The following is a 27,614-nucleotide window of genomic DNA, read 5'->3' as shown; positions in this document are numbered from 1 at the left end:
CTGGGGACCTAGAAAGCCCAAAAATGATTTGGGGTTATGTGGTTATGTTGTAATCATTCTTAAAAGTTAACAAACACATTTTTTTTTTAAGAACTGGCAAAGGTTTCATTTCCATTTTGCTGGCTGAATGGGACATCTGATGCCAAACTCTTCGAAAGCCCTTCTCAACTATTCTAATCTATAATAAGATTTTTCTTCTCTTAAAAATTTGTGCCCTTTGAGACAGCACCACCTGGTTAAATAGTATATTTAATAGCTTCAAAACTTCCTGAGAGAAATGTCCCCACAGTAATTTACACAGTGCTGAGCTGTGAGTCTAAGCTCAGTCAAGCCAGATTGATAAATTGCCTAATTGATTTATATATACCAATAAATATCATGTGTAGAGTGTTAACAGGATGTCTGGCAAGATGGGAAGACTATAAACTTTGGGGCGAGCAAGTAAAGTTTAAGTCCCAACTTAGAAACTTGTATCTTTAAAATTCAGGGCAAATTATTTGATCTCTTAGAAATCCCGTTGCCTCATCTTTCAAAATAGTGCTACAAGAATGAAACATATTGCCATTGTTTTGAATGACAGAGTGCCTGAAACATAGAAAGTGCTCAATAAATGGAAAAAAAATCCTAAATTTGGGAATGAGGCACTAGGCTTATGTGTAAGGAGGGAAAATTACAAGAGGGTAATGATCCACACACTTGAAAACTTAATTCTTCTACATAGATGCCCCCAGGTCCATTGAGGTGTGGCAAACTTGAAGGCAGGTGGATGAATTGGATGATTTATTGAGACTCATTTCAGCTCTGTTTCTTGGTAGCACACTGGGAATTTATCAGGAGAACTGGCTCTCTAAGAGGCCAATAAGCAAGTCATTTTTCTTGGCTCCTGTACCCATAAAAACTAAGATTAAATAGTCCCATCCCAATAGACCTAGAAATACAAGGCAAGAACTGCAGTACAGCAATAACAAAGGACACTAAATAGGCAAGATCAACAAAGGAAGAATGAAAGCACAAGGAACTCAAACACTTTATTAGGTCCATTTTGCAAAGCATAAAGCAAAAGCAGGCAATGACAGAATTTTATTTTCGTAAGCATTAAACTCACTCCCAAACAACTTAATGTAAGGAATAGCCTAGCACTAAGAATGACAAAGAAAACTTCTATTACTAGGAGGCTTCGTACTGTCATTGCCACTTGCTCGAATTAAAGTCTACCTGTCTCTGAACACCAGAAGCAAGGCTTACAGCCTTGCTTCTCTGGATGAGGTCACCATAAAAGTGAGCAAGTTCATGAAAGTGACCATTTTAGCCAAAGAGTATTACATATAATCAGCCAGTTTGTATAAGTGTGAGATGAGAGCTCATTAAAACTCTCATCCAACCAACCTTAAAGTCACTGCAGGCTCTCACAGGTGGATCATCATTGGCTTCTCTGTCCTACTTCCCCTTCTCAGCAGTTTCTTCCCAACCTGTATTCACTGCTATTCACCAAAAGCACAATCAATTCAAAGCAGGTTTACCTGCCACTCATCTCTCATGATCATTAGCTGTCGTGCAGATTGGAACAGGAGAAACCCTTTTTTAGGAACTACAGGAGACCTGTGAGTCAACAGCTAGGGAGAAAGTGCTGGGGAGGCAGAAAGGTGAGGGAATATGGGAAAGAATAGTTTCAATTTCTGCTGCAACACATCAGCCTTACCTTGCAGGAACAGACAGAACACCTGTCTTCTTTCAAGGTCCACACCTGCCCATTATGCTTCAGTCCTCCTTCATGGAGGCAGTCGCCAGAGCAAGAGGGCCCAGAGGGACAGAGGCAGTCGAAGCCCCCTACCAGGTTGATGCAGGCAGAATCATTCCAACAAGTGTGAGTTCTTAAGGCACATTCATCGATGTCTGCAACAAAGAAAGCACAGAGGCTTAGACTCTAGCCAAGGAACTTAGAAAATAACAATCATTTGCAATAGCATTAACTAACATTATTGAACATTTAACTTGTGCCAGGTATTGTACATAACTGTTAGTATACATTATCTTATTTATTCTGTAACACATCTTTATGTGGAGGGATCTGTACTTATTTCTATTCCACACATAATGCAACTGAACACTAGGCTGAGGTTTCTAGAATTAAATAATGGGCTCACAGTCACACAGCTAATATGTGGCTGGTCTGAGACCCAAATCCTCAGCTCCCTGACTCTAATTACCAAAATATTCAGTAACAGTTAAAAACCAGTTTAGGATATTCTTAAGAACTATTTTGTCCAGAAGCCGTAAACACTGTAAATTCATTAATAGTGTGGATACAGGATGTACTCCATAGAGATCCAGGTCTTTTAGAAAAGGTGTGAATATATTAGCCACTGGGCTAAAATAAGTGGGTGATTTAGGCAGCCTGAGTCATTAAACAGGTTCTAGATTCTGGAACCAAGGTTGAAAGAAGAGGGAATAATTATTGATAGGTACCTAGTCTAATCAAAGCCCTATCTTCCTAATGACCAGTAGCATTTTGACCACACACAAAAAACCAGAGCTACAATAGGGTATGGCATGGAAGCTAACGAAAGGCACAAATATATTGTGTTGTTTTTTATTGACAACCAAGGATGGAGGAAAAGCATAAATCCAGCCAGCCATTCTGACATTTAAAGCTCGAGTGACCTTAACAACATCTCAAAACACACCTGCCTAGCCCTGCCTTAAGCTTTTCCTCAAAAGATAATATATTACCCCCAAAAGTAGCGATTCCATATTTGAGTAACTTTTTCAGAGATGTCTTCCTTAAATTGGGAGGAAATATGCTACCTAGTAATGTCTACTCATTGGTAGAAGTGATAATACTCGTTGTCTGAGGCCGCTCAAGAAGCATTTACTAGTCTATTAAGTCTTTCTTATTGACATATTTATTCATTTATTTTTTTGAGTTGGAGTCTCACTCCGTCACCCAGACTGGAGTGTAGTGGCTGCTCCTGGCCACCGCAGCCTCGACCTGCTGGGTTCCAGCGATCCTTCTGCCTTAGCCTTCAGAGTAGCTGGAACTACAGGTGCGCGCTACCACACCCGGCTAATTTTTTTGATTTACAGTGGAGATGAGGTCTCACGAAGTTGCCCAAGCGGGTCTTGAACCCGCGGGCTCAGGCAATCCACTCGCCTCAGCCTCCCAAGGCACAGGATTACAGGTTGAGCCACCGAGCTCGGCTGTATTTAGTTTTTGAATTTTATTTTATTATAGGAATGTGGGGTACAAGTGAGGATTAACTACATAAGTCTTTCTTATTTGTAATAATCTTTAAGTATTTTAAGATATTTGTCAGTTGTCTACCAGAATCTTCCTCTATACTCCTGATCAATCTACTGCCATGCTCTGTAAATACTCATCATATGAAAACATCGATTCCAATGAATTTTTTACCAAAAGTCTATTCTGCACAAAGTTCTTTGCATCCAATATATGTGTGTCTTTTGTCAGCCTCCATGACATATCCTATCATAGTTCTGATTTTTTTGTGTGTGTAAGCAAAATGTTGCTGGCCATTAGGATGTAGGGCTTTGATTAGATGAGGTACCTATCAAGAATTATTCTCACTTCTTTCAATCTTGGTTCTAAGATCTAGGGCCTGTCTTTTGGCTCAGGGTTGTCTAAATCGTCCACTTGTTTTAGCTCAGTGGCTAATAAGGTAGAAGACATTAAGAAATTCTAATAATTTTCCTAGAAGATAATTTCCTCTAAGATCTATTTCTTGTATTTGTCCCACTGATTGAGGTCTCAGTCAAGACATGTAGTTAATGAACAATGATTTCTCATTTGACAACTATAGAAAATGATCCCAAATTATGATGCCTATATTCCAAGCCAACTACAACCAGGCCTCGCTCTATCTTTTCACTATTACTTGTCATGCCCATGCCATTCTCAGTGCATTTGACCACATGGTGCTCTCTTGTTCTTTCAGTATTTTTTCACTTCCCTAATTCTTCCCAATTCAAGGGAATATTAAATATAGGAGTCAGGTGACCTATGTTTGAAACAAAGCTCTTCCTTTAATTGAGTACTTACCATGTGCCAGTCATTTTACACATCATAACTGTGTGCACTTAGATATATTATTCAGCTTCTCTAGTTCTCATTTGTCTTCTACATAAACAATACCTACCCAATCTATTGTCTTGTGAAAATTTAAACTCCCAGCATATCACCGAAGCCCTTATCTAACACCTCAATTGTTATCTTTTATCCTTTCTCTTTTCATGCAAAAACGCAATGAATACAAAATTTCAGTCGACCAGAAAGAATAAATTCAAAAGATCTATTTTACCAACATGCTAACTATAGTGAATAACAATATACCGTATTTTTAAAAATTGCTATGAGTGTAGCTTTCGCCACAAAAGATAAGTGTGTAAGTTAATGCATAAGTTAATTAGCTTGATTTGGCCATTCCACAGTGTATCCATATTTCAAACCACCATGTTGTACACCATAAATATAACCCATTTTTATTTGTTGAATTTTTCTATTTTAAAGCAATGGGAGATCCACAAACAGGTCATATTCTTATGCCTATGTCTTGGAGCATGCCTTTTCTTATTATGTGAGTAATCGCTCCCTTTCTATCACTACCGTATTTAAGCCTACAAGAATGAGGTGGTGTATAAATTAATTGTTTGATAAGATAAACACCTTCCTTGCTTTGCTATATTCACTTCTACTCCATCTTCAAAATCCATACCAAGTGTCAGCATCCCTTCTTGGGTAAGACAGACTTTTTGCTTTCTCTGTTGTGTCATATACAATTCTGTCCTTGTGTTGACCTCTCAGTATGTCTATCTCCATATATTGTGAGCTCAATGACGCCAGACACTCAATATTATTTCTCTTTCTCTTCCCAGTGCCAAGTATAACAGGACACAATGTGGATGTGTAATTTGTTCAATCTAACTTACCTAAATCCAGGAAATTCACAGACTAAAACTATGATAAGGCCTACTTCACCAAACTTTGGTCCTGGAGTGTTTGATAATCATAAGGCATAACCACAACCCTGCCTTTCAGGGAGCGCATTTTGTTGTGGAGTTCTCACCTAGTGAAAACCCCTGGGTCTAATTTAAAGTGGGATAAATACAGCAAATTAGTAGCCACACTGAAATAGGATGACAATGCCCTTCCCTTCTCCCCAGGAAAAAAGTGTTTGATTTTCTTGCCAACGCTTGAGAACAAGGGCAGAGGAAGACCCATTAAAAAGTCAGTTTAGGAATCATCTGGAAATGTAATTTCAACAGATCCACCACCAGTGACTACAAAAGTATCTGTAATATATGGTTTCCTTTAAAAAAATTTCTAAATTGACAATGCCCAACAATAATATGGTTTTTTAATATTTGGCTATTTTGCATTTACAACATTGAAAACATACCAACAGTGTTTTTCTCTCATAAATTAAGAAACTTGAGCATAAAGATGAACATACCTAGTGTGTACATTAAAAAAACAGGGAGCAAAACAAGGATTTGCTTTCACTTCTCCAGAATGAAAGGATTTCGCTGTTGAATATAGGACCATATTGCCTGCAGAGTTGCATGTAATTGCTTTACTTACGACACAGAAATCTAATTCTGCTTCCATGCAATTTAACAGATTTATGGAAAGCCAGATGTTAGCAATTATGGAAACTGACATTATTCATATTCTTGGTAATACAGACCTGTTTGCTCTGCACACAAAGCCAACTTAATCTATTATACATATCCCAAGGCATCCAAAGGGAAGAGGCACCCTATTTACCTACTGCAACTGTTGTTCTCTGCTGAGCAAACACAAAGATATTCACCCATGAGACTCACCCAAATTATCAAACAGGCCTCCCAATGACAAAGAGGCAGTGAAAGAAAACTCAGGCAAAGAATTTCATACTCAAATCTATAATCATTAGAGTGTACTTGCTTTTTTTTCTTATTGTAAATAATGGCTCTCTGTTATTTCCTTGTGTTTCTCTTTATAAATTCATTATTTAAATGCTTCATGCTCAAATGAGTTTTTTTTTCAATAAAATTCCACAGCTAAGCTTGCATTAGAACTAATTTTCTTGAGTTGACATTTTCACAATTTCTGAAAGCTGTTATTATTGTACTCAATTTTGCTTTTTTTAAAAAAAGGTCCAGTTGTGCCTAGTCAATTTGCTTTCTTCTTTGATTTGAGGTTCTTAGGTTACATGGGCATGTAAGAAAACATAATTCAGAAAACATTTATATCAACAGCAGTCAAACCAATTCCAGTCTAGCCCCAAACCTTTCCTACCATTCAAGAAAAATGGCTCTGCAGAAGTTTTAATAGTATAACAACTCTAATGGTATCTGCCTCAGGAGCTGAAACATCTACGGGTTGATTTCAAAGATCAAAGGAAACTTTTTTTTTTTTAAATTCTCAAGGGTTTGGTAGCAGTTAGGTCAAAGGAGTGAACCTTTCAATTACTCTGTATTCCTCTTTCTTGAATAACTTTCACAACACAGATAGTCTTACTTTCAAACTCAAAACAGGTGATGTGTCAGAAAGCAAAATTTAACCTGGGGTTTGAATATCCAGCTATGTGTGTGTTCTGACTTGGAAATCATTACCAGACATTAGTGGCTCAGAAATGAGAACAGAGCTTGGGGGTTTATTAATGATAGACAAGCCAAAGCACAGATGCCTCTCCAATGACTAAAGCAAGATTGCTTCTTTTATAGTGGCAGAGGAAAACTCAGAGGGAAAAATGTACACACTGCACAGCAACAAAATAAGTAAAATAAAGAGGTAGAAACATCTGAGGTCTGATGTAACTTGCAAAATAAAAGGCTAATGAAATGTTAAACTGCCCGGTAAGTTTCAAGTCCAGAGTAAGAGGCCGTTGTCATGCTCTGTTGTGTGCTGCTTACACTACACTTGGATATTATGTTCCCTTTAGAGCACAGACTATTAAGAATGAGGTTGACACACTTAGGACACGTCAGAAGAGTTTCTCCAGCATGGTAAGGGGCTCGAACTCATCTCATTTTAACAAAACACAAGATGCTCAGCCTGAAAAGACAAAAGATTAAAAGAAGAGAAAAGTGACCATCGCTTCATCTCTTTGAGAAGGTGCTATGTATCTGTTAGGAAGAGTTTCCAATGTCCCTCTAGTGTTAACTCTTCACTTGCTGTTCCAGCCTCCATCCTTTCCTGATTCAGGAAGAAACCCTTTCCTATGGCATTTCCTTGTGGTTCACTGTAAAGTCAGTCATGTTACCCCCTTTCCTTTAGTTGAGCAGACTCTCTTTCCAACACAGAATGAAAGAAAGCATTTTATTTGGGCTCACTATTTCTTAGATCTAGATTTTATTTCATCATGTATACAACTAGCAGCTACTTCCATTTACTCATCTTCAGTATCCCCTTAATGTGTGCAAGTTTCCATGGAACCCTCACTTCAAAGGCCAAATCCTGAGGTTTCTTGTAAGTACTAGTTTGCACAATGATTGTCCTTAACAAATACTGTTCTTGATTATCTCTTCTCTAAGAGATCCCTCCTCGAACATCTGGGATATAATCTTGCCCCGCTTATCCTCTTACCTCGGCATCTAGTCACTAACGGTCATCAATCAATGGACTAGATCCCCATGTATTGTTGAGCATCTACTCTGTTCCAGACACATTGTTAAGGGCTGCAGATACAATGGGCAAAGAAGCCAGACAGGTTCTTTGTCAAATATGGATTTGACAGCTATCTCCCATTTTATAAAATTATTAATATTTCCTAAGGTTCCACCTCTGGTCCTTGTTTCTCTTTCTCCTCATTGGAAGCAGAGAAGCTTATCAATTAAAACCTGAAGCTTTGGACGCCAGCAACTGTGCCAGTTAATGTGACCTGTTGGCCTAGTTTGCCTGGGAATGAGGGAATTTCTGAAATAGATGACTGTCAGTGCTAAAACTGAGAAAGTTTCAGGAACACAGGGACAAGTGAGTCAACTGTGACCCAGTTCCATCTCTGCCATTTATGAGTTGTATGACTCTGGAAGATTTACCTAATATCTCTCAGTCTTGGTCCCATCACTTGAAAAATGTGATTAAAATATACTCCATGGAAAAATTTGATAATTTGGGTAAACACATAATAAAATGCTCCTCATGTAATAATTGCTCAAAAATGAGTAACTGCTATTATTGCTGTTCTTGTTTCTACTGTTGATATAATTTTTCTCTCATAGAGTTCATGTCATCTTATGAATTTTACTCCCCGTCTCTTCAGGCTATACTCAAATCTGTACTACCAGTCCTGATCTTTATGATGAAGGTGGTCCACAAGATCATCTGCTCACTGAGAGTTTCCTATTAAGTTCTAAATTCTCATAGAAATTCACATGGTTTTGATCAGTACATTAGCCTGCCAAACCCAGGAATGCTAACATTCTAAGTTCCCTCTGAGCTCAAACCTATAGATCCGATGTTACTATTAAGCGAATACTTTGGAAAAAAACATAGTTTTTTGACACTCCATGAACTTGCTTTGTCACTAATTACATTTTGTTTATATGATGTACAAATTTAGGTATTTCACTGTAGATTAATAAAATGGTTCCTTCTAAATTAATCAAGATGGTTTACTTTCTGCTATGAACAAATCATACTTCTTTAACTTGTAATTGAATCTGTTTAAAATCAATTCTGACCAGTGGAGAGAATAAACTAAAAAAATCTATAAATATTGAAATACTTGCTTTTAAAGAGAATTTTCCTGTGCAGAGAGGCTACACTATTGATTTCAATGACTCTAGACTTACATGTCTTTTATAAATTTTATTTTATTTTATTTAAAAGATGTGGTGTACAATTAAGGATTAGGTAGATAAGTGATCACTGTACAGATAAAGTTTAGGCCGCCTTTTGGTCCCCGCTTTGCATGGTTTGAGATCAGGTACTCTTATTGATATTATATGCCCCCGCTTCCCTCACCTGGCAGCATTCTGCTACTGCCAAACCCCTTTTTTATAGTATTATGATAAATGTTCAGGGTCTGCTTATGAGTTAGAAAGAAAACAAACCAAATGTCCCCATTAAAAAGTGGGCAGAGTATATGAATAGACACTTCTCAAAAGAAGATATATGAGCAGTCAACAGATACATAAAAAATGCTCAGCTTCAGTAATCATCAAAGAAATGCAAATCAAAATGACACTGAAATACCACCTTATGCTAGTTAGGATGGCCATAATCAATAACCCCCCCCAAAAAAATAGGTGATGGAGAGGATTCAGGAAAAGGGAACACTTCTACACTGTTGGTGAGAGTGTAAACTAATACAGCCTTTGTGGAAAACAGTGCAGCGCTTTTTAAAAGATCTAAAAATCATCCTCTTATACGACCAGCAATCTCTTCTGTGAATATACCCAGAGAAACTCAAATCATTCTATTAAAAAAGACACCTGTACACACATGTGTGTTGCAGCACTATTCACAATAGCAAAACCATGGAACCACTCGTCCTGCCCATCAAAATTGGACCGGATTTAAAAAATGTGGTACATATGCATGATGAAATATTATGCAGCCATAAAGACGGACAAAATTGTGGACTTCACAATAACTTGGATGCATTTAGAGTCTATCATACTCAGTGATCTATCACAGAAACAAAAAACTGACTTACATGTCTTCATGTATCTGTTTGCAAGTAGAAGAGTGAGTTGTACTGCAGCTGCAGTCTAATAAATGACTAACACCTGGCCACACACATTCTACAGTTATAGTCATCATGTTGTTTAATCTCTTTAACAAAATTTCAATCTTTGCCTAAAAGAATTACCCTTCCTTTGCTTTAGTTTTATGTTGGCTATATTTACTTCATGTTGCCTTTATGTCATCTTTTCTATCTTCCTAACACTCTCAAATTTGTAAGAGTCTGGTCTCATTTATGTTTGTGTTCTCTCACAGCACTTTTTACAGTGTCTTTCACCTAATGAAAAATGAATACACATCTGTTAAATTTGAATTTGGTTGAGCTGTGGTTGAAATAGAACCCTTGCCCTTTGGTGGCCCCAGTTTTCTTTTTTGGAAAATGTAAGAGTTGCATAAAGTGTTTTCTAAGATCCTGTCCATTTCCAACCGTATACAATTACTTTTCACCTCTGTAGGACTAAGCTTGTAAGTCTTGTGTTAGAAAATGAGTGGTGACAGATGGAAGCAGAATAGAAGTAAAGAGAAGAACTAGCCTCAGGACAATAAATGGATTTTTTTAGGATAAAATTGTTTTTTTGGGCATTCCGTAATTATTAAAAGATCTCTCCTCTCCTTTAATAAATATTTTAAAGAAACTGCCAAAGAGAGGTGGCAACACAAGGAGAAGTATGGTTTTTCTGTCCTTTTTAAAGCCTTAGTAATGTAATCCTCAGTAGCAAATATGCAAGAGGAGCCCATCAGGGTGAAAACCAAAACTGACTCTATTTTGACAGATCATTCTCTCAAGCAAGTTGTCAGATAAGAAATTATTTTTTTCCTTTTCTATGCCAAGGAAAGGGTTTAGGCACAAAGAGGTTACAAAGTAATTTCATTTACTTCAAGAGGCATACTGCCATTTATATGGAAGTCAAAGGTCAAAATACATTGTCAATAGTGCAATTCTAAAATCAGGTCTAAATCTAAATAACAACAGAGTCAGATTACAAGAGAAAAGGATTCCATGACCTTTCCCACCTGTTATTTATCATTTCTGTTCACCACTCTGCTTATTGTGGTTCCTAACTGCTAGGCGGTAGTCAAGGCTCTCCCAAAAATTATGCTCCAGAGGGAGAGTAAGGACACTGATCAAGGATTATAATTTGGACCACCCATGATAAGAAAGCCAGTATCTGCTGAGAAGACAAACACTAATAAATAAATATTAATTTGTCTTGTAGTATTTCATGTCTTTGCATTTTTTTTCCTCTTTTCTTGTGTCTTCTCCTATAGAATTTTAATCAACTGATTTGGCAAAACAGGTCTGCAAATGCCTCCAATTTGAAAGAGGGAGATTGTTCTCTGGCAAGATTTAGAAGACTTTTGTGGGGACAAGGAAAAGGGAAAAAGAGGATAGGAGACGTGAGTCCATTACTCAAGACTTTGGAGAGAAAAGTTATTTTTATTTTAAATTTGTCTTTCTGTGTTTTTCTGACCCTAAGGGAGGTAAAATAATATGGGCCTAAACTAAGTTGGTTTTTTAAAAAAAAGCAAAGGAAGCCATGACATAGATCTTGTCCTTGATCAAACACTAGTTAGACTCCTCTGAGCAAACTCTCAGACAAATGATTTTGTTCATCCCATCTACTAAACTCCAACAAAATATTTGGATAAACGCTAGCATGGTTTCTTACTGCTCAAAGCCATATTCCTAGGATGACAACTCCAAACCCCCTAAGTTTCTGCCTGGAAAAGCTCAAGGCTATTTGTTTCGGCCAACACTTTGTAGGGCCCCTGTGACCTAGTATCTGTGGAAGAGTTGGAGTCTAACTTCCGTAAGTGCCAGTTAACAAACCCAGATGGGTCCACATGGACCCACTTCCCCTTCCAGCTTTCTATAAATTCTACTTCTCTGCCTCTGATTAAGCAAGCCCCTGCTTTCCCCCTTTCTGCTCTCTCAGTCTCCCTCTAAGATTTCCAGTCACTTCTGCACAAATTGAAATAGACTTCAGTTTACGTTGGACCTTCCTCCCTATTGCAATCGTTTATTACTGAACAAAATCTGCTCTTACCACTTTAGCTGGTGCCCAGCTTTGTTTTTGTTCATCTTTAATTTTACTTTAATCTTTGCTTCAATCTTTTCAGAGATTAATCTTTAGTCTTTGATACTGCTGGTATCACCCAGGCTGCTAGAATATAAACAAAAGGAATTTTTGCAGGTCAACCCCACTCCAGTCCAGCTCATTGGGGTAAGTTATGGATAGGGGCCAATGTACTCATTACTAATACAAATAATTGCTCTAAGAGTTCCTTTACTAATTCATTTACAACAGATATCTATCAAGAACATATGCCAAACACTATTCTAAGCATTGGAAATACAGTGGCAAAAAAAGCAGACACACTTCTTCCTCTTGGAAGGTTAAATTTTAACAGGGGGAGATGAATAACAGATAATTCCTTCTATGTATTTTCTTCAGGAACCTACAGGTGGCTTGGTATCACAACCATTCTGAGTACTTTTCTTGAATTATGATTAATGCACCCTTATGAAACATAGGTTTATCTTTTATCTTAATACTATACTCTTCAAAGTGTTCAAAATCCTTTCAGATTCATAATCTAATTTGTCCTTCTAAAAAACTTGGAATGTTAGCATCACCTTAACACATTACCAAACTGAGCGTCACTTAAATAAACCATCACTTCTCAAATATTTCTGCTGAAATTTATCTCCACGACAAAGAAGAGAAAACACTCCTGAGAATATTGAGCATATATAAAAGGGCCACCATGAGTATAAAATGTATTTGAAATTTTCTATTTTATATTTTACAAATACTTTTTGTCTCTAGTTAGCAACTTAGTTTAGGATTGTTTTGATGTTTTTTTTTTCCAGTCAGGCACAGTGGCTCATGCCTGTAACCCCAGCACTTTGGGAGGCTGAGGCGGGTGATTTACTTGAACCCAGGTGTTTGAGACCAGCTTGAATAACATGCAAAACCTCACCTCTCCAAGAAATAAAAATAATAATAATAGGGTATGGTGGCATGGGCCTGTAGTCCCAGCTACTTGGGATACAGAGGTGGAAGGATCATTGAGGCTGCCATGAGCCATGATCATCGTGATCATGTCAGGGCACTCTAGCCTGAGTGGCAGGGTGATCATGCCAGGGCACTCTAGCCTGAGTGACAGGGTGGGACCATGACTAAAAATAAATAAACAATCAAATAAGAAAAAGAATTTTTTTTCTCTTGAAACCATGGAGTAGAATAAGACTTCTCTCCTAGTTTTGTGTTTCCTTGTATGTGGCAGCATGCTTTTGGCAATATTTGTATGCTAATATACAAAGCATAGGAAAAGGTAACATAGGGTTAAGTAACTTGCCCATAACCATACAGCTAGTATGTTTCTCAGTCAAGATACAAAAGCAGGCATCCTGACTTCAAGCCAAACATGTCCTACATTATCATACAATGGTTAGTTCCCAATTCCCTAAAAAAAATAAACACAGTGACATTATGCAAAGATGAGGAAGTGAATCTCCATCATGCAAACCAGTACACAAATTCTTCAAATACCATCTGATACTCAATGTATGTAAAGAGCACTGATAAAATGATGAAGTTAGTGTCCTTTTCTAAAAAAGGATTACAATTAATTAAAGTAGATAGAATCCTTAACATTTATCACATAATGCCACTTACTCAGTCCTCTCCAATACTACTGCCTAGACCATTACAATGACATCTTATTGTTTTCTCTGCCTTGGTCTCTTCTTCAGCAAAAAGATAAATTAAATGTCTGATCATTTCATGATCTTAAGAATTTTTTTAAGCAGGAAAATGCCCCAGCTTCAATAGCCCCAAGGTGATATATCCAGGAATGAGTGGAAACTTGTATTTGAATCCATCGCTTATTGATACGTGTCCACAAACAAACTTTTTCTGTAAGTCATTTTCACAACTTCACAGCTGAGAAATTATTACTCACTGTGAGTCAATAGGAAAATTCAGATCTGTCTGTTCTTCCTTTCAACTATCCATAAAGTGAGAAACTGTACCAGACTCGAAGGTTTATTGTGAGAATTTTAGTACAAATTTAGCACACAGTAGTTGCATGAAAATGATGTCATTCAATAGGTGAGTAATCCTGAGAGTCTTATTTTTTTCAGAAGAAAGTCGTTCTAAGGAAAATCAGGAGCAAAGTTGCACAGGACACAAACCATATTGACACACTTGTGATAGAGGATCTATTTGAGCACCCATATTTCATATTCAAAATAACTACCTTAAAATTGCCAGATTTTCCCCAACAAAATATTTCAGTAATGTTAAGAGGCACTGATAGTATGAAATCGGACTTAAAACTTGCAACTTTCCCCTCAGAACACACTCTCTTTCATAATCTGGTCTCACCTCTATTTCTGGGCTCTTGTCTCATTATTCTTTAACTCCATTGTACCCACATGTCAAGTGTTTCATCCACAATGGAAATCTCATCATCCTTGGAAACATCTAGGTCTCTTTCATGACTCTACAGTCAGACTGGCATTGCTGCCTGGAGTATTTCCCTTAGCAGATACTTTGCCTGAAAAAGGTATTTCTCATCCAATAGACCCTGTGAAAGATTACCATATACATTGCCTTGCCTAAATGTCCCAACCCCAGGAGGAGTTAGTCACTTTTTTCTGAAGAGTCTTTAGTTTTTATCAATTTGTGTACACCACTGACTCCACTCTAGAACCACCCCAGATCCCAGCCCACCTCCTATCTGGAAGGACTGTGTCTTATTCCTCTCTGTATGCCGATGTAGCACAAGGACTAGCACTCAGCAGACCCTCTCAATAACTGCTCATTGAATAAATGACTGATAATTTTATGCTGACAGTGCTTTATTTGGTCTGAGTATTGCAGTTAAAAGTTCCCTGCCCAACTGGGCTCGGTGGCTCAGCCTGTAATCCCGCGCCTTTGGGAGGCTGAGGTGAGTGGATTGCCTGAGCCCGCGGGTTCGAGACCCGCCTGGGCAGTAAGACCTTATCTCTACAATAAATCAAAAAAATCAGCCGGGTGTGGTAGCGCGCGCCTGTAGTTCCGGCTACTTGGAAGGCTGAGGCGGAAGGATCGCAGGAGCCCAGCAGGTCGAGGCTGCGGTGGCCGGAAGCGGCCACTGCACTCCAGTCTGGGCGACAGAGTGAGACTCCAACTCAAAAAAAAAAAAAAAAAAAAAATTTCATGCCCATAAACTAACAGGTAAATATTTCACAGTAGCATGAATAACCTCAGAGTAAAAAAAAAAAAATTCAATGTTCATTTCAAGGAAGTTGTAGATGATGATCTCTGAACTACTGCTTACACATGATCTTTGACTCTAACACATTCAGGCCAGAAGTTTTTGTAAGGAACAATTGCTCACCAAGTCTCAAAAGGCAGGAAGCTGAAACTACATGGAATTCAATATCAAGGAAACTGAGAAAAGAAGGCAAATGAATCTCTTCTGACACTGAATTATAGACCCCAGGCAGAAAACATCAAGAACCTAAATCAAAGTCAGTGTGGTACCTGGGAACATTGAGGTTGGATTCTGGTATTTCAACAGTAATTTTTACATGGTTAGAGGGCAACGTCATTCAAACATCCCAGGAAAAGCTATGGTTCCAAAACATGTAGGCACACACGCACACACTTACATGTGGTTTCAGAGTGTTCATGGATTCCTCTGAAGGCTTCCAATGAAATCCAAGGAAGTGGTTTTCAAATTTAAGTGGGTATCAGGATTAACCCAAGGGGGCTTCTCATTAAAATATAAATCACTAGGCCCTTTCTCCAGAATTGCTGATTCAGTAGGTCTAGAGTGTGATGGGAGAATTTGCATTTATAACAAGTTCCCAGGCTGCTGGTATGAAGCTCACACTTCTAGAATCTCTACACTAAGCTACATGGAAGTTTTACATCCTGTGAGTTCACAGAAAGTAATATTATTTGAGGAAAACCTATTTTTAAAAAATACCCCCTCAATCTGTTGCCACTTATTTAGCATTGCCAACTATTCAGGAAGAAAACAAACCAAAAAAATGATCATTTAAAACTTCGAAAAAAGAATTTGCATGATATCAACTTCAAGATCTTGTGCAAAAAAGCAGAGTACATCTATTGCTATTCTTTTTCCAAAAATGTCAAGTTCACAATAAGAAAAAGGCCCTAATGAAAACCATAATCACACTACAGAGCACTTTTTTAGGGGAAAGTATTCATCTTTCGGTGCGTGTGTATGACCCAATTCTTACTCTTCCTGCACTAGCTAGTACAAACTACAGCTCTCTGATAAAGCTTTCCCTGAAGTCCCCACCCTGGTATCTTCCTTTCCTCACAACTTCTCCCAGGCCTATTCAGAACACAAAATTACTATTGAAATCCTGCACCTTCCTTTTTATATTCCCAGAATCTAAAATAGCACCTGACTCCTAGATATAGCTTCTAGGTTGCTGTGATCTGAGACATCACATTACCAACTCTTAGTTTACCACAACAGAAAGGAAAGCAACTTCTTAACAGCATTTAGAAAGTAGAGATTAGCCTGACAATACACAAAGAAGATAAAATATTCATGTTAAAAAAATAATTATGTTTGTCAAAAGCATTATGACTGGGATTATTTAGCTTAGGGACAAACCAACTGAATCCCAATAAGCCACTAGAACATCACTCATTATAGTATAGTTGAGTTAAGTGATTTACATTTTTAATTACCACATTTTCAAAAAGTAATAAATAGACATATTGGAATGATAACCTTATAGCAAAGGTAAAACAATAGTAGAAAAGTGTTGATAGTAAAGAGTAAGTAGTATGTTCAAGGAATTTTGGCTGCAGAACTGGAAAAAAAAAAGACCAAACTCCTCTGAAACACCTCATTACTCAATGATACTGAATAAATAAAGTTTTCGACAAATTCCTAGAAGAAGCTATACTCATTCTTAAGTTTTTGGTGAGTGTATTTTGCAGAGTGTTATATCCATAAGGCGCATGGGAGAAAATAAGGGTTTTAAGGCCAAATGAATTTGGGACATTCACAGTACATAGTAAAAGCTTCATTTCATTGTCCATTAAATAGAGATTTTAAAAAATTCTACCCTATCGATTTGTTTTGAGTATAAGATGAGTAAAGAAACATCAATCTTCTAGGAGGGCACCTGAAACATGAATCAATATTACATAGTTACATTTATTTCTATTACTATACCCATAAAATATCTAAACCCTCCCATCCATCAAGTGCAATCATCCCCAAGCATTCTGGTATGAGTTTTCTTTGATCGTCTCTAATCATTTTTTCCTAATTGCCTCCATATTTTGTAGTGTTGACTGCATATTTTAAAGTGAATTATTATTTATATCAGAAAAACCCATCGGTTGTTTTGCATATGTTAATTTTTGTCTTCAACTTGGAGCTCTAAAGTCCCTAAGAAAGGAATTCTCTGCATTCTTCATCCCATACCACCTAGCTTGGTACGAAGACCTCTACCTGTTACTCTTACACATATAATATTTATTAAAAAAAACTTAATATTTGTGAAATTTTAATTTTTAATAGTTTTCTAATTTTTTCTCTTCATTGTCTATCGTCCATGTGATCATCTCTTGAACTAGAATTGAGGTCCATTGCTCCCCATATACCGTGCATTGCTTGCTTTATTTATTTATTTAGAACCAATATGCATTTATTATCTGACACAGTTTTCTGTGGGTCTAAAATTTGTAATTTAAGGATGACTTATCTGAGTATTTCTGTCTTGGGGCGTGTCATGAAGTTGAGGTCAAGATGTTGGCCATGTCTGCAGTCACCTGAAGACTTGACCTGGGATTGAGGATCCACTTCCAAAATGGCTCACTCACATGACTATGGGCAGAAAACTGTTCACCATAAATGGATCAAAGACCTAAACAAAAACCTCAAACTATAAGAGCCTTAGAAAATGCAGGAGGCACACTTATGGACATTGGAACTGGCAACCAACTCCTGACCAAAACCCCAAATGCCTGTGCCATAAGAGATAAGATAGACAAGTGACACCTCATCAAACTGACAAGCTTCTGCAGAGCCAAATAAACCATCAAGAGAATGGAGAGACAGTCCACAGAATAGGAAAAAATATTTAGCAACTGTATATCTGACAAAGGCCTATCATCTAGGATCTACAAGTAACTCAAGTGTGCAACAACACCAACAAAAAACAACCTCATTACAAAGTGGGCAAAAGACATGAATAGACATCCAAAAGATACATGAAAAAATACTCAATCTCACTAGTCATCAAAGAAATGCAAATTAAAACCACTCAGAGATATCACCTAACTTCAGTCAGGATGGCCATCATCAATAACCCAAAAAACAAAGAATGCTGGAAAGGATGTGGGGGGGGGGAAGAGAATGCTTCTACACTTTTAATGGGAGTGCAAACTAGTACAAATTCTGTGAAAAACAGTGTGGTGATTCCTAAAAGATTTAAAAATTGACCTTTCATACGACCCCACAGTCTCCCAACTGGGAATGTACCCCAAAGAACTCAAATCACTCTATGAAAAAGGTACCTGCACACGCATGTTTATTGCAGCATTATTCACAATAACCAAAATATGAAACCAACCATGCTGCCCATCAAAAGAGGACTGAATTTTTAAAAAATGTACACTGCTTTAAGGCATGGATCCAGAGTTGTCTTTTATTTGTTTGTTTGTTTGTTTGTTTGTTTGCATCATTTTATGACCAGTCACAGCTGCCACTAGGAAGGTTTAAGCATTAAGGAGGTGTTTAATTGTCAACTAAAAAGATAATAAAACGCTGGGAGTGGGTAAAAGGATAGATCTATAGCTAGTTTGCGGTCCTATTAGACTAACTCTCAGAAATGTTTGGTTTCAGTTAAAAAAATACAAGTGGAAAATAACATGTAAGCTTGCTCTGTCAGCCCAATATGTAACTAATGAACCTTGGGTTCATGCCTGAGTTTAGTGTAATGCATTCTGTTTTGATGTCATTTTGTGAAGTGATTGTCATCAAAACTGAGGAGTTATACTTGCCTTCCCAGAGAAGACTCCAGAATATATCAAATTTATCCTATATGCTAAATAGTTCCCGGCTTAGGTATATATGGTTGGACTTGAAGGGGAGCAGGTAAACTTCCAGAAGGTTTGATGAGACCCATTTCTCACCTGATTTGTCATCAGTGACTATGTATCCACTCTGAGGGTCTTTATGGAAAACCCCGAAGATCAACTCTCTAAGATGTTAAAAATGTTCTTAACCCCTTCATTCTGAGTCCTGATAATACTAATCCGTTTCTGCATCCATTCCAAACCCAGATAGTGTATGTACCTGGTCTCTCTGTCCATTGAAACTTTTTCATGACATATGGTCATTTTGTGCCATGCAACTGAAGTCCTCTAATTTCCCAAATCTTGCTCCCATATACTTCACATTGAAAGCTGCATCTAAAACTCTTTGGAGACACATAACAATTTTGGAGTTAATGAGATTACGTGAAATTATTATCAAGAAAGGTTGCGGGAGTGATGCTATTTGGGTCCTATTGTTTGACTTTATAGCAAAAGATCATAAGTGTCTTGGAATTGGTGTCTATGCTTTACCTCTTAATTTTTTTTAATACCCTGATTTACAAAGCCAATTTTCCACCCTGGCATGTTTCTCCCCTGGAATAGAAGAAGAAGAAGAAGAAGAAGAAGAAAAAAAGCACATTTGAGTCTCTCTTTCTTGAGGATTTTGTATGCAAACTCCTTTCAGATTAGAATAATCTGTAGAATTTGTGTTTCCTTTTTTGCTCTGACTGCCAGGATACTTATAAACATTTTTTTGCAGACTCTCCTTGGTTAATATGTTTCCTTATTTTTCAAATGTTTGTATTATAAATATCTCTTTAATATGCGGTCTTCATACCTACTATTCTAGTTGCTTTAAGAGACAATAAATAAATAAATAAATGAATAAGCATAATTAGTTAAAAATCTGCCTAGCACCACTTTTCATTCTCTTTATCTGCCACCCCTTCTTTCCTTTTTTCTTCCCCAGACTCAAAACAGCAAAAGTACAAATAAGGTAATGGCATCAGTGAATGTCCAGATGATATTACTATCAAGTCTGAGGTGTTATCAGATTAACTGTCAAGAACTTGCCCAGCAAGATGGTTCCAAAACAGACCCTTGTGTCCAGTGAATAAAACAAGTCCCCAGTGCTCATGACAGAATCTATAACTCTTCATCCTGGTCTCGCTCGCTTTCTCTCATTCTTTTTCCTTGTCTCATTTGTTTCCAGCTCCCCTGTCTAATAAACACTTCTCATACCTGTGAGTCCATCACGGGTCTCCTCCCTTCCAGAAAGCAATACAGTGCTAATGTATTTAAGAACAGAAGGTTTGGGATCAAACACAACAGGACTATGCCATTTATCTGCTGTTGAATTTGGGAAACATTCTCTTGATTCTTTGGTTCTTATTTTCTCCAACTTGGAAATGAGAATAATAACAGAGTTTTCCTCCTATGGGCAATTTGAAGCCAAATTAGATAACACATGAAATTGCCTGGTTCAGTATCTGGCACATTGTGTAGGTAGGTGTTCAGTTGATGAAAATGACTAACATTTATTGAGCATTTAAAATGTAAATGCTGAATGCTTTTTTCCTATGTTGGCTCATTTAATTGTCACAATTACTCCATAGAAACCTATGGAGTTGTCACTTTTTGAAAACTGCTAAGAACCATGCATGGCACAAAATGAACTCTCAATAAATATTCTCTCTTATTAGTATTACTACTATTCTCTTCATTTGACAGGTGAGGTAACTGAGGTGAAGGAAGGTTAAATGTTGACTATTATTATCTATTACTTGTCAGAATATTTGCATATAAGAACACTTATATTAGAAAAAAATGCACTGCAAGTATTATTTTAATGATTGCATGCTAAGAAAACTAAGGTTTAGAAAGGTTACACATCTTGCCAAATACTGCTCAGCTAGAAAGTGGCCACATTGGGATTGAATCCAGGACTTTATGTCCTTAAAACCTGTTTCTCCATTATCTCACACTGTTGCCTGCTTAGCCTTCATAACCCCTCCATGAGGTTTGTCAACAAGAGCATTTTTACAGATAGAGTATCTCCAGGTTCTACCCCTTTTAATCTCCACTCCTAGGAGGAATAAGCACTGGGCAGAGGCAGCCAAACCTAAATCATGCTTAGGCCATTTCAATTATTCCTGACACATCAGCCAGTTAAAATGGAAATTTATTTCATAAGAGATTCCAGGGGAACCTTTCCTAGTTATTTATATTGCTTTGTATGGGGACAAATGATTCTGCGGCGACTCTGACAAGAAAATCTTCTTTGTTCCATTTACAGTGGCCAGAGAGCAAGTTAGAGTCTGAAAACCTGCTTCCTCCAACTAAGTCCCATAGAGGAGGCGTTAAGGGGAGACTGAGAGGTGCCCTTTCCCATAAGAATAGCTATACGTCTTCCTCGAGTACACCTCCATCAACAAAGTGCGTTTTATTGGTATTTGTTTGATAACCCAAAACATGGATACCCAATACAATTTAATTCAACACAAATCTCTGAAAGATATCAAGAGACCTCACCTGTACTGTAGGCGACAAAGATGTAATTAAAAATACAAGCCTAATCTGGTAATTTCTATAAAGGAAGGGCAAATATATGATTGTGGGGACACATACTATTTACTGTTATTATTAGAGAAAATCTATGACAGTGATTCTCTACATTGGCTAAATAGTCTTTTTAATCATTTGACGCCTTAAAAAATTAACCTCATGAAATAACCCAGGTACAGAAAGACAAATATCACATATTCCCTCCCAACCAAATGTGGGAGCTAAAATAATTGATCTCACGGAGGTAGAATGGAATGACAAATATCAGAGACTGGGAAGGATGGCGGGGTGGGGGGGCGGTAATGAAGAGAGGCTGTTTATTAGGTATGAACACAAAGTTAGATACAAGGAATATGTACTAATGCTCAATAGCAGAGTAGGATAATTACAGTAAACAGTAACGTTCTGTATATTTCAAAATAGCTAGAAAAGAGAACTTGAAATGTTCCCAACAATAGAAATGATAAATGTTCAAGAAGATGGATATCATAAACACCCTGAAGTGGTCATTACACCTTATATGCATGTAGCAAAAAAACACATGTACTCTCTTCAAATATGTAAAAATATTATGTAGCAATAAAAATTGCTTTAATAACTTCAGTACAGGTCTTACACCAGCCCAATTGAATATGAACCCCTAGGGTGTAATGTCTCATTAGATATTTCTAAAAAGCTACCCAGGTGAATCTACTGTGAAACAGGTTTGAGAATCAAAATGTGGTTGAGACAGTAGGGCTTCATCAGGATTGACAAATGGAAAGGGAACTACATGGGTAGTCAAGAAAAAGCATACAAACAAATGAGTAGAGGAAAGAGAGTGCAGGATTTGAAAAGAGTGGAATAAGGACTTGGGTATCCTTGAGTATCCACACAAAGTATGAGTGGAAACAGAGGAAAATCAAGTTTTATTTGCAGGAGCAAGATCATGAAGTCAGATTGACCTTCTGAGAAGTCTGAATCTTATTTTCAAAGTATATAAATTACTATTCTTTATGTATGTCATTGTTAATTACATATTAGTTCTTTTCTTTTCTAAATGACCTAGATAGCTATGCCTAGATTAAAAAAAAAAAGCAGTTGCTCACAGCTTCTATATTGAGCCTGAGAGTCACTGACTCCCACCACTGTTTTGATACAATGAGCACACAATACCCTACAGTAACAATGAATTACTGTCATCATCTTCTTCTACAAACACCAATTTGCAAATTGTTGTGTACCCCTCTCTTCTGGCATTATAAATATATACACGCAAATGAGAGAGAGAGAGCAGAGAGGAAGAGAGAGAGAATGGAGAAGGAAAACGGAAGAAAGGAGAGAGGAGAAAGAGAGACAGGGAGGGAGGGAGGAAGAAAGGGAAGGCAGGAGGGAAGGAAGGTGGGAGAAAGGAAGACAGATGCTAACTCTAACTGATAAGCTCCTCAATATAGTTATTCCTTCCCCTACAACACCTAGGTCTGGTAATTTCTACACTCATATGTTATACTTGAGAAGAAAGAAGACAATTTAACATATTTTTTCTCATAAACAATAATTCTTGCAAGGCTGTTGTTCTTCATGATGTCGGTAATATTCAATGCTTATAGTAATTGATAAAATCAATACGGAAGGTACTTTTAACTTCATCTGACAAAAAAATGGCACAGAGTGGCATGAGACTGTTCTTCTAAAAGCCTAAACTGATACATTTTAGTTTCTTACTTATGCCATTCCTGCCATTGTCTGAAGAAAAAAGCATAGCTGAGTACATGCTGCAAACCACTTTAAAAAAATTAAAGGTTATTTTAGATGCTGCTATTTCTTTTAAATATAAGCATTAGTGGTTGATGTTATTTAGGGTTTATCCTGATGTGCTCATTTTCAGTGCTTATATGTTATTATGATCCAGAATATGTCAGATCGCAAATCCCTCAAGTACAGACATCGTAACTTGCCCACAATCATATTCCCAAAAGGCCTAATGCAGTGCTGGTTTGATGGTTGTTCTCAATAAATACTTTTTTTCTGAAATAAAAGACTCATATGGTTTTGTGATATTTAACATCTTACGTCATGTATCGCAATCTACCCAACTAGTTATGTCAAACCTGATAGAAAATAAATCTGACCAGATACAGTTTTGACTCTCTTTTCCTTCATTTATTTGACATATATGCAACGAATGCCTACTCACTACCTACATTATTTTAGGGGCTGGCGGGAATAAAGATGAAAGAGGAACAGGTGTCTGCCCTTGAAGAACTGTATACTTGTGGCAAGAGACAATTACACATGTGTAGGCACAGTACGGTTGAATATTGAAAATGCTAAAAAATGTTATCCAATTCTAATTATTTCCCAGTAAAAGCAACAATTCTTTGTTTTATTTGATGAGAGACACAGTGAAAATAATGTATGCTGTCATCGGAAATAGTGGGAGGACATAAATAAGGTTAGATGTTTCGTTCTGGTTTTTCTGTTAATGGAAAACCTGTCATGTAGCAGAAAGAAATTGAAGGTGGATAATTTTTAGTTTTTCTATGTAGAAGCTTATGTTATATCTATAAACATAGAAGAATGACAATTTGATTATGTTATTTCAAATAAAGAAAAATAATCACTGTTCAAAGTGTATACAGTACAATTGTGTAGCCCACTTGCCCTTGACTTTATTTTTTTAACGTATTTTTTATTTTAAAATTGAGGGGTACAGTTAAGGGTTAGCTACACAAAGATATAAGGACATATCTGTTCTCACCATAATTTTCACTGACTATTATCACCCACAAAGATTAAGCCTAAATGCGAATTATACAATATTATTTACCACACTTGAAACCCTGAAGGAATTTTTCCTGCAACTTTAACATTTCAGTGCCTACCTTCTCTGATTGAAGAAATAGAAGAAAACAAAAAAACAATTGTCTTTGAAACCAGTGTCACTTGACTTTGATTACTCTCCCAAGTGCAGGATTCCATGTAAGTCCATTTTTACTCATCTCTAGGACAAATCTTTCTTCATCTTAGAGCTTCTAAGCAATAGCTGTAAGGAAACATCTTCATTCTATTATTAAAGTTTCTGGAAAGTAGTGTTAGGTTAAGGGGGCAAGAAAACATGGGGTTATCTATGCTCTGTACTATGAGGAGGACCAAAGGAGTTATATTTGTATACCTTAATAATTGAATATACTTAAGACATTTCCACTTCTTCATCCATAATATTGGTATAATAATTTAAATTTTGGTGGGTCTTGGGGGGAAGGAGGATTTATGAGATAATTTTAGGAAAATACGCCTGCACAAATCTTAAATAGTAGTGACTATTCAATGTTAAGTTTAATCTTTGTTATAAAAATTGCTATTATTTTATTATAATTTGAATTATCATAGCAATATATTGGTGATCTATTTTTCATAATAAATTATCCAAATAGTAGCATCTGAAAACAAAAAAACAAAACAAAACAAAAAATAAAATACTAAAAAAGATATGGAAGAGTATTGTAAAGAAATGACTGGGGAAAGGTTAGTGCAGATAAGACAATCAGAGAGAGTCTTCATGAAGAAGTGACATTTGAACTGAGACCCAAAAAACAGAACAGGCCATGCAACAAGGTAGGTACTGAGTGCTTGAAGCAGAGAAAACAGCAAAGGGAAACTGGGATGAACTTATTGTCACGTTCAAGACATGACAAGCTCAAAAACTAACATACACTGGGAATGAGGCCAAGAAGTAGACAGGAACAGTATCACCCAAAACCTTGATGGCAAAGTTACGCATTTATTTCAATATCCAATGAGAAAGGATTAGGAGGCCATAACCAAGGAGTGTCCTGATCTGATTTACACAACTGTTGATTCAAGAAATATTCTGAACCAACAGAGTGCTGTTGACTACCAATTGAACACTAAATGATGATCAGGAAGCAGCTATAAAATAGGTTTGGATAGCTGATTTTAAGGTCCTTTATTCACTAAAAATCTAACAGTCTCCCCTTTTCGTGACAAATACAATTTGTAAAAATTCAAATTTTAGACACCAAATTTTATATCATATGTCAATATTCTATCTAGCTACATTCTCCAACTACAGTCACTTGATCTATTTCTGTTCATATGACATCAGTTTTCTTTTTTTTTTGAGTTGGAGTCTCACTCAGTCGCCCAGACTGGAGTGCAGTGGCCGCTCCCGGCCACCACAGCCTCAACCTGCTGGGCTCCGGCGATCCTTCTGCCTCAACCTTCCAAGTAGTTGGAACTACAGGTGTGCGCTACCACGCCCGGCTGATTTTTTGATTTATTGTAGAAATGAGGTCTCGCCAAGTTACCCAGGCGGGTCTCGAACCCGTTGGCTAAGGCAATTCACTGACCTCAGCCTCCCAAGGCGCGGGATTACAGGCTGAGCCACCCAGCCCGGCTTGACATCAGTTTTCAATGATCCACACATACACAGAAGTCCTTGGCAGTATGTAAACAAAATATGTGAAGACCCAGAATAAACTCAAAGCTCTCCATGAAGTTGAAAATCATTACTTTGACAACAAAAGAAACACGGACAGAGTATGGGACAGAATAATGAATATTCAATGACATTTAAGATAATAGCTAACATTTACTGAACATGTAACAGATATTCGATTAATTATCACAACACTCATAGCCATTAGATATGAACATTATTTCTATTTTACAGATGAGGTAGCAACTTGCCCAAGTGAACTACTTAGAAATGGCAGAGCTGGAATCTGACTGCAGACATTTGGCCCAAGAGTCTATGCTTTTAATTACTACACAACATTCCTCTCAATGGTAACGTCAGACTGTGGGGGACAATTCGTGTGGCCGTTGCTTTGTAATTAATATTTGCTTTAGGACCTCAATGAATTTAGAAAAACACTGACTGAAGCTCACCAACAGCCTTTAGACAAAATAACAACAACAACAACATGCAATAGGCAGAGACAACAGATTTTCAAAATCAAATTCCCACTTTCAAATTCAGCAACTTCAACTCTGGGAACCCAAACTCAGACCTTTTTCTCCTTAGACTGATCCAAACCAGCACTGAGAATTCATTTGAGAGCACGTGATATGAAAGAACTGAATTGGCAAGGTTACCATGGAAGTAGGTACATTTTTGATCAGTTGTTTGACTTCATGAAAGTTGTAAGGTCTTGAAGGTGATCAACTATCTGCTAGCTTCCTGAGTTCAGCATTTAACAGAACCACAGCAGAACAGCAGTTAAAGGAAACTTCACAAGAGATGATGGTAGTGGCAAAAGTAACAATAATAAAGTTAATGCAACTATATTATATATGTGCATTAATTCAAAGCTTACAATTTTTAAATATATGGTATTCCATTTAATCTTAATAATATATGTGTTTTACTTTTATATATACACAGATGAAGGATGGGAGAGTACGGTAACTTTGGCAATACAAGAGCCAAAATTTTAACTAAACTTTCTCATTCTAAATCCAGTACTATTTCCTCTTCTCTACAGCTGCCTCCTGAACTGTCAAAAATTTCAGCAAGTCATGACGGCTTTCCTTAGAAATAACTAAATGCCAAAGCATACAGACCGAGGCTTTGTTCCTCTGACTGCTCCAGTTTCTATTTAAGAATGTTAACACCCCACATTGCGTAATCCCTGGCTTAATCCCTAAATTGTAGAGGGAGAAAATGTGAAGACTGATGAGTTTAACTAGTGAGTGGTCATATTTTAACAACGGAAGCTGAAGAGAGGACAAAATCAGGCTGCTCCTTCTGAAGAGATCCAGGTGGAAGGAGGGCATGGCTGAAAGCTGCTTACCAATACAGGACTCCCCGGACAGTGAATAGGTCCCATCGTCATGGAAACCGCTTCTGCACTCACAGTGGTACCACCCTGGCAGGTTAACGCAGCGGGAATGGTTGTGGCACTCAATGATTCCCTCTGTACATTCATCAATATCTGCCTCAGAGAAAAACACAAGCCCGCCAGGACATTAATTTCTTTTGATGCTAACCTTTCAGCAGACACCTACAGCATGTTCATGTCAACATATCAATTAAAACTAGTTAGTCACCTAAAACGAAAGTCAAGGGAAGAACCCAAATCCTATGTTTTTCAGAATCCAAACAAATTGGAAACTTTGTTTTTGGATGCTTTTTCTTGTATCAAATAATGAACGAGAGCAGGTGTTCATGAGAAATTCTTTTTTTTTTTTGAGTTGGAGTCTCACTATGTCGCCCAGACTGGAGTGCAGTGGCCGCTCCCAGCCACCGCAGCCTCAACCTGCTGGGC

General features: G+C 37.3%; 1 protein-coding gene across 1 annotated transcript in view; it reads right to left on the bottom strand.

The window, feature by feature from the left end:
* LOC103258804 (protein kinase C-binding protein NELL1-like) overlaps positions 1-27,614 on the bottom strand; it is a 215,465-nt gene that overhangs the window by 13,026 nt on the left and 174,825 nt on the right. The window contains exons 2-3 of the mRNA XM_021711567.1: positions 27,141-27,281; positions 1,700-1,893 (exon numbers count right to left, since the gene is read on the bottom strand). Of these exons, the coding sequence (XP_021567242.1) occupies positions 1,700-1,893; positions 27,141-27,281 (335 nt within the window). The remainder of the gene's footprint in view (positions 1-1,699; positions 1,894-27,140; positions 27,282-27,614) is intronic.

The sequence above is a fragment of the Carlito syrichta genome, unplaced genomic scaffold (assembly GCF_000164805.1).
Source record: "Carlito syrichta isolate Samal-C Ts95f unplaced genomic scaffold, Tarsius_syrichta-2.0.1 Scaffold302378, whole genome shotgun sequence".
Classification (NCBI taxonomy): Eukaryota; Metazoa; Chordata; class Mammalia; order Primates; family Tarsiidae; genus Carlito; species Carlito syrichta.
The sequence above is the reverse complement of the archived record's forward strand: the minus strand, read 5'-3'. Positions and strand labels throughout refer to the sequence as shown.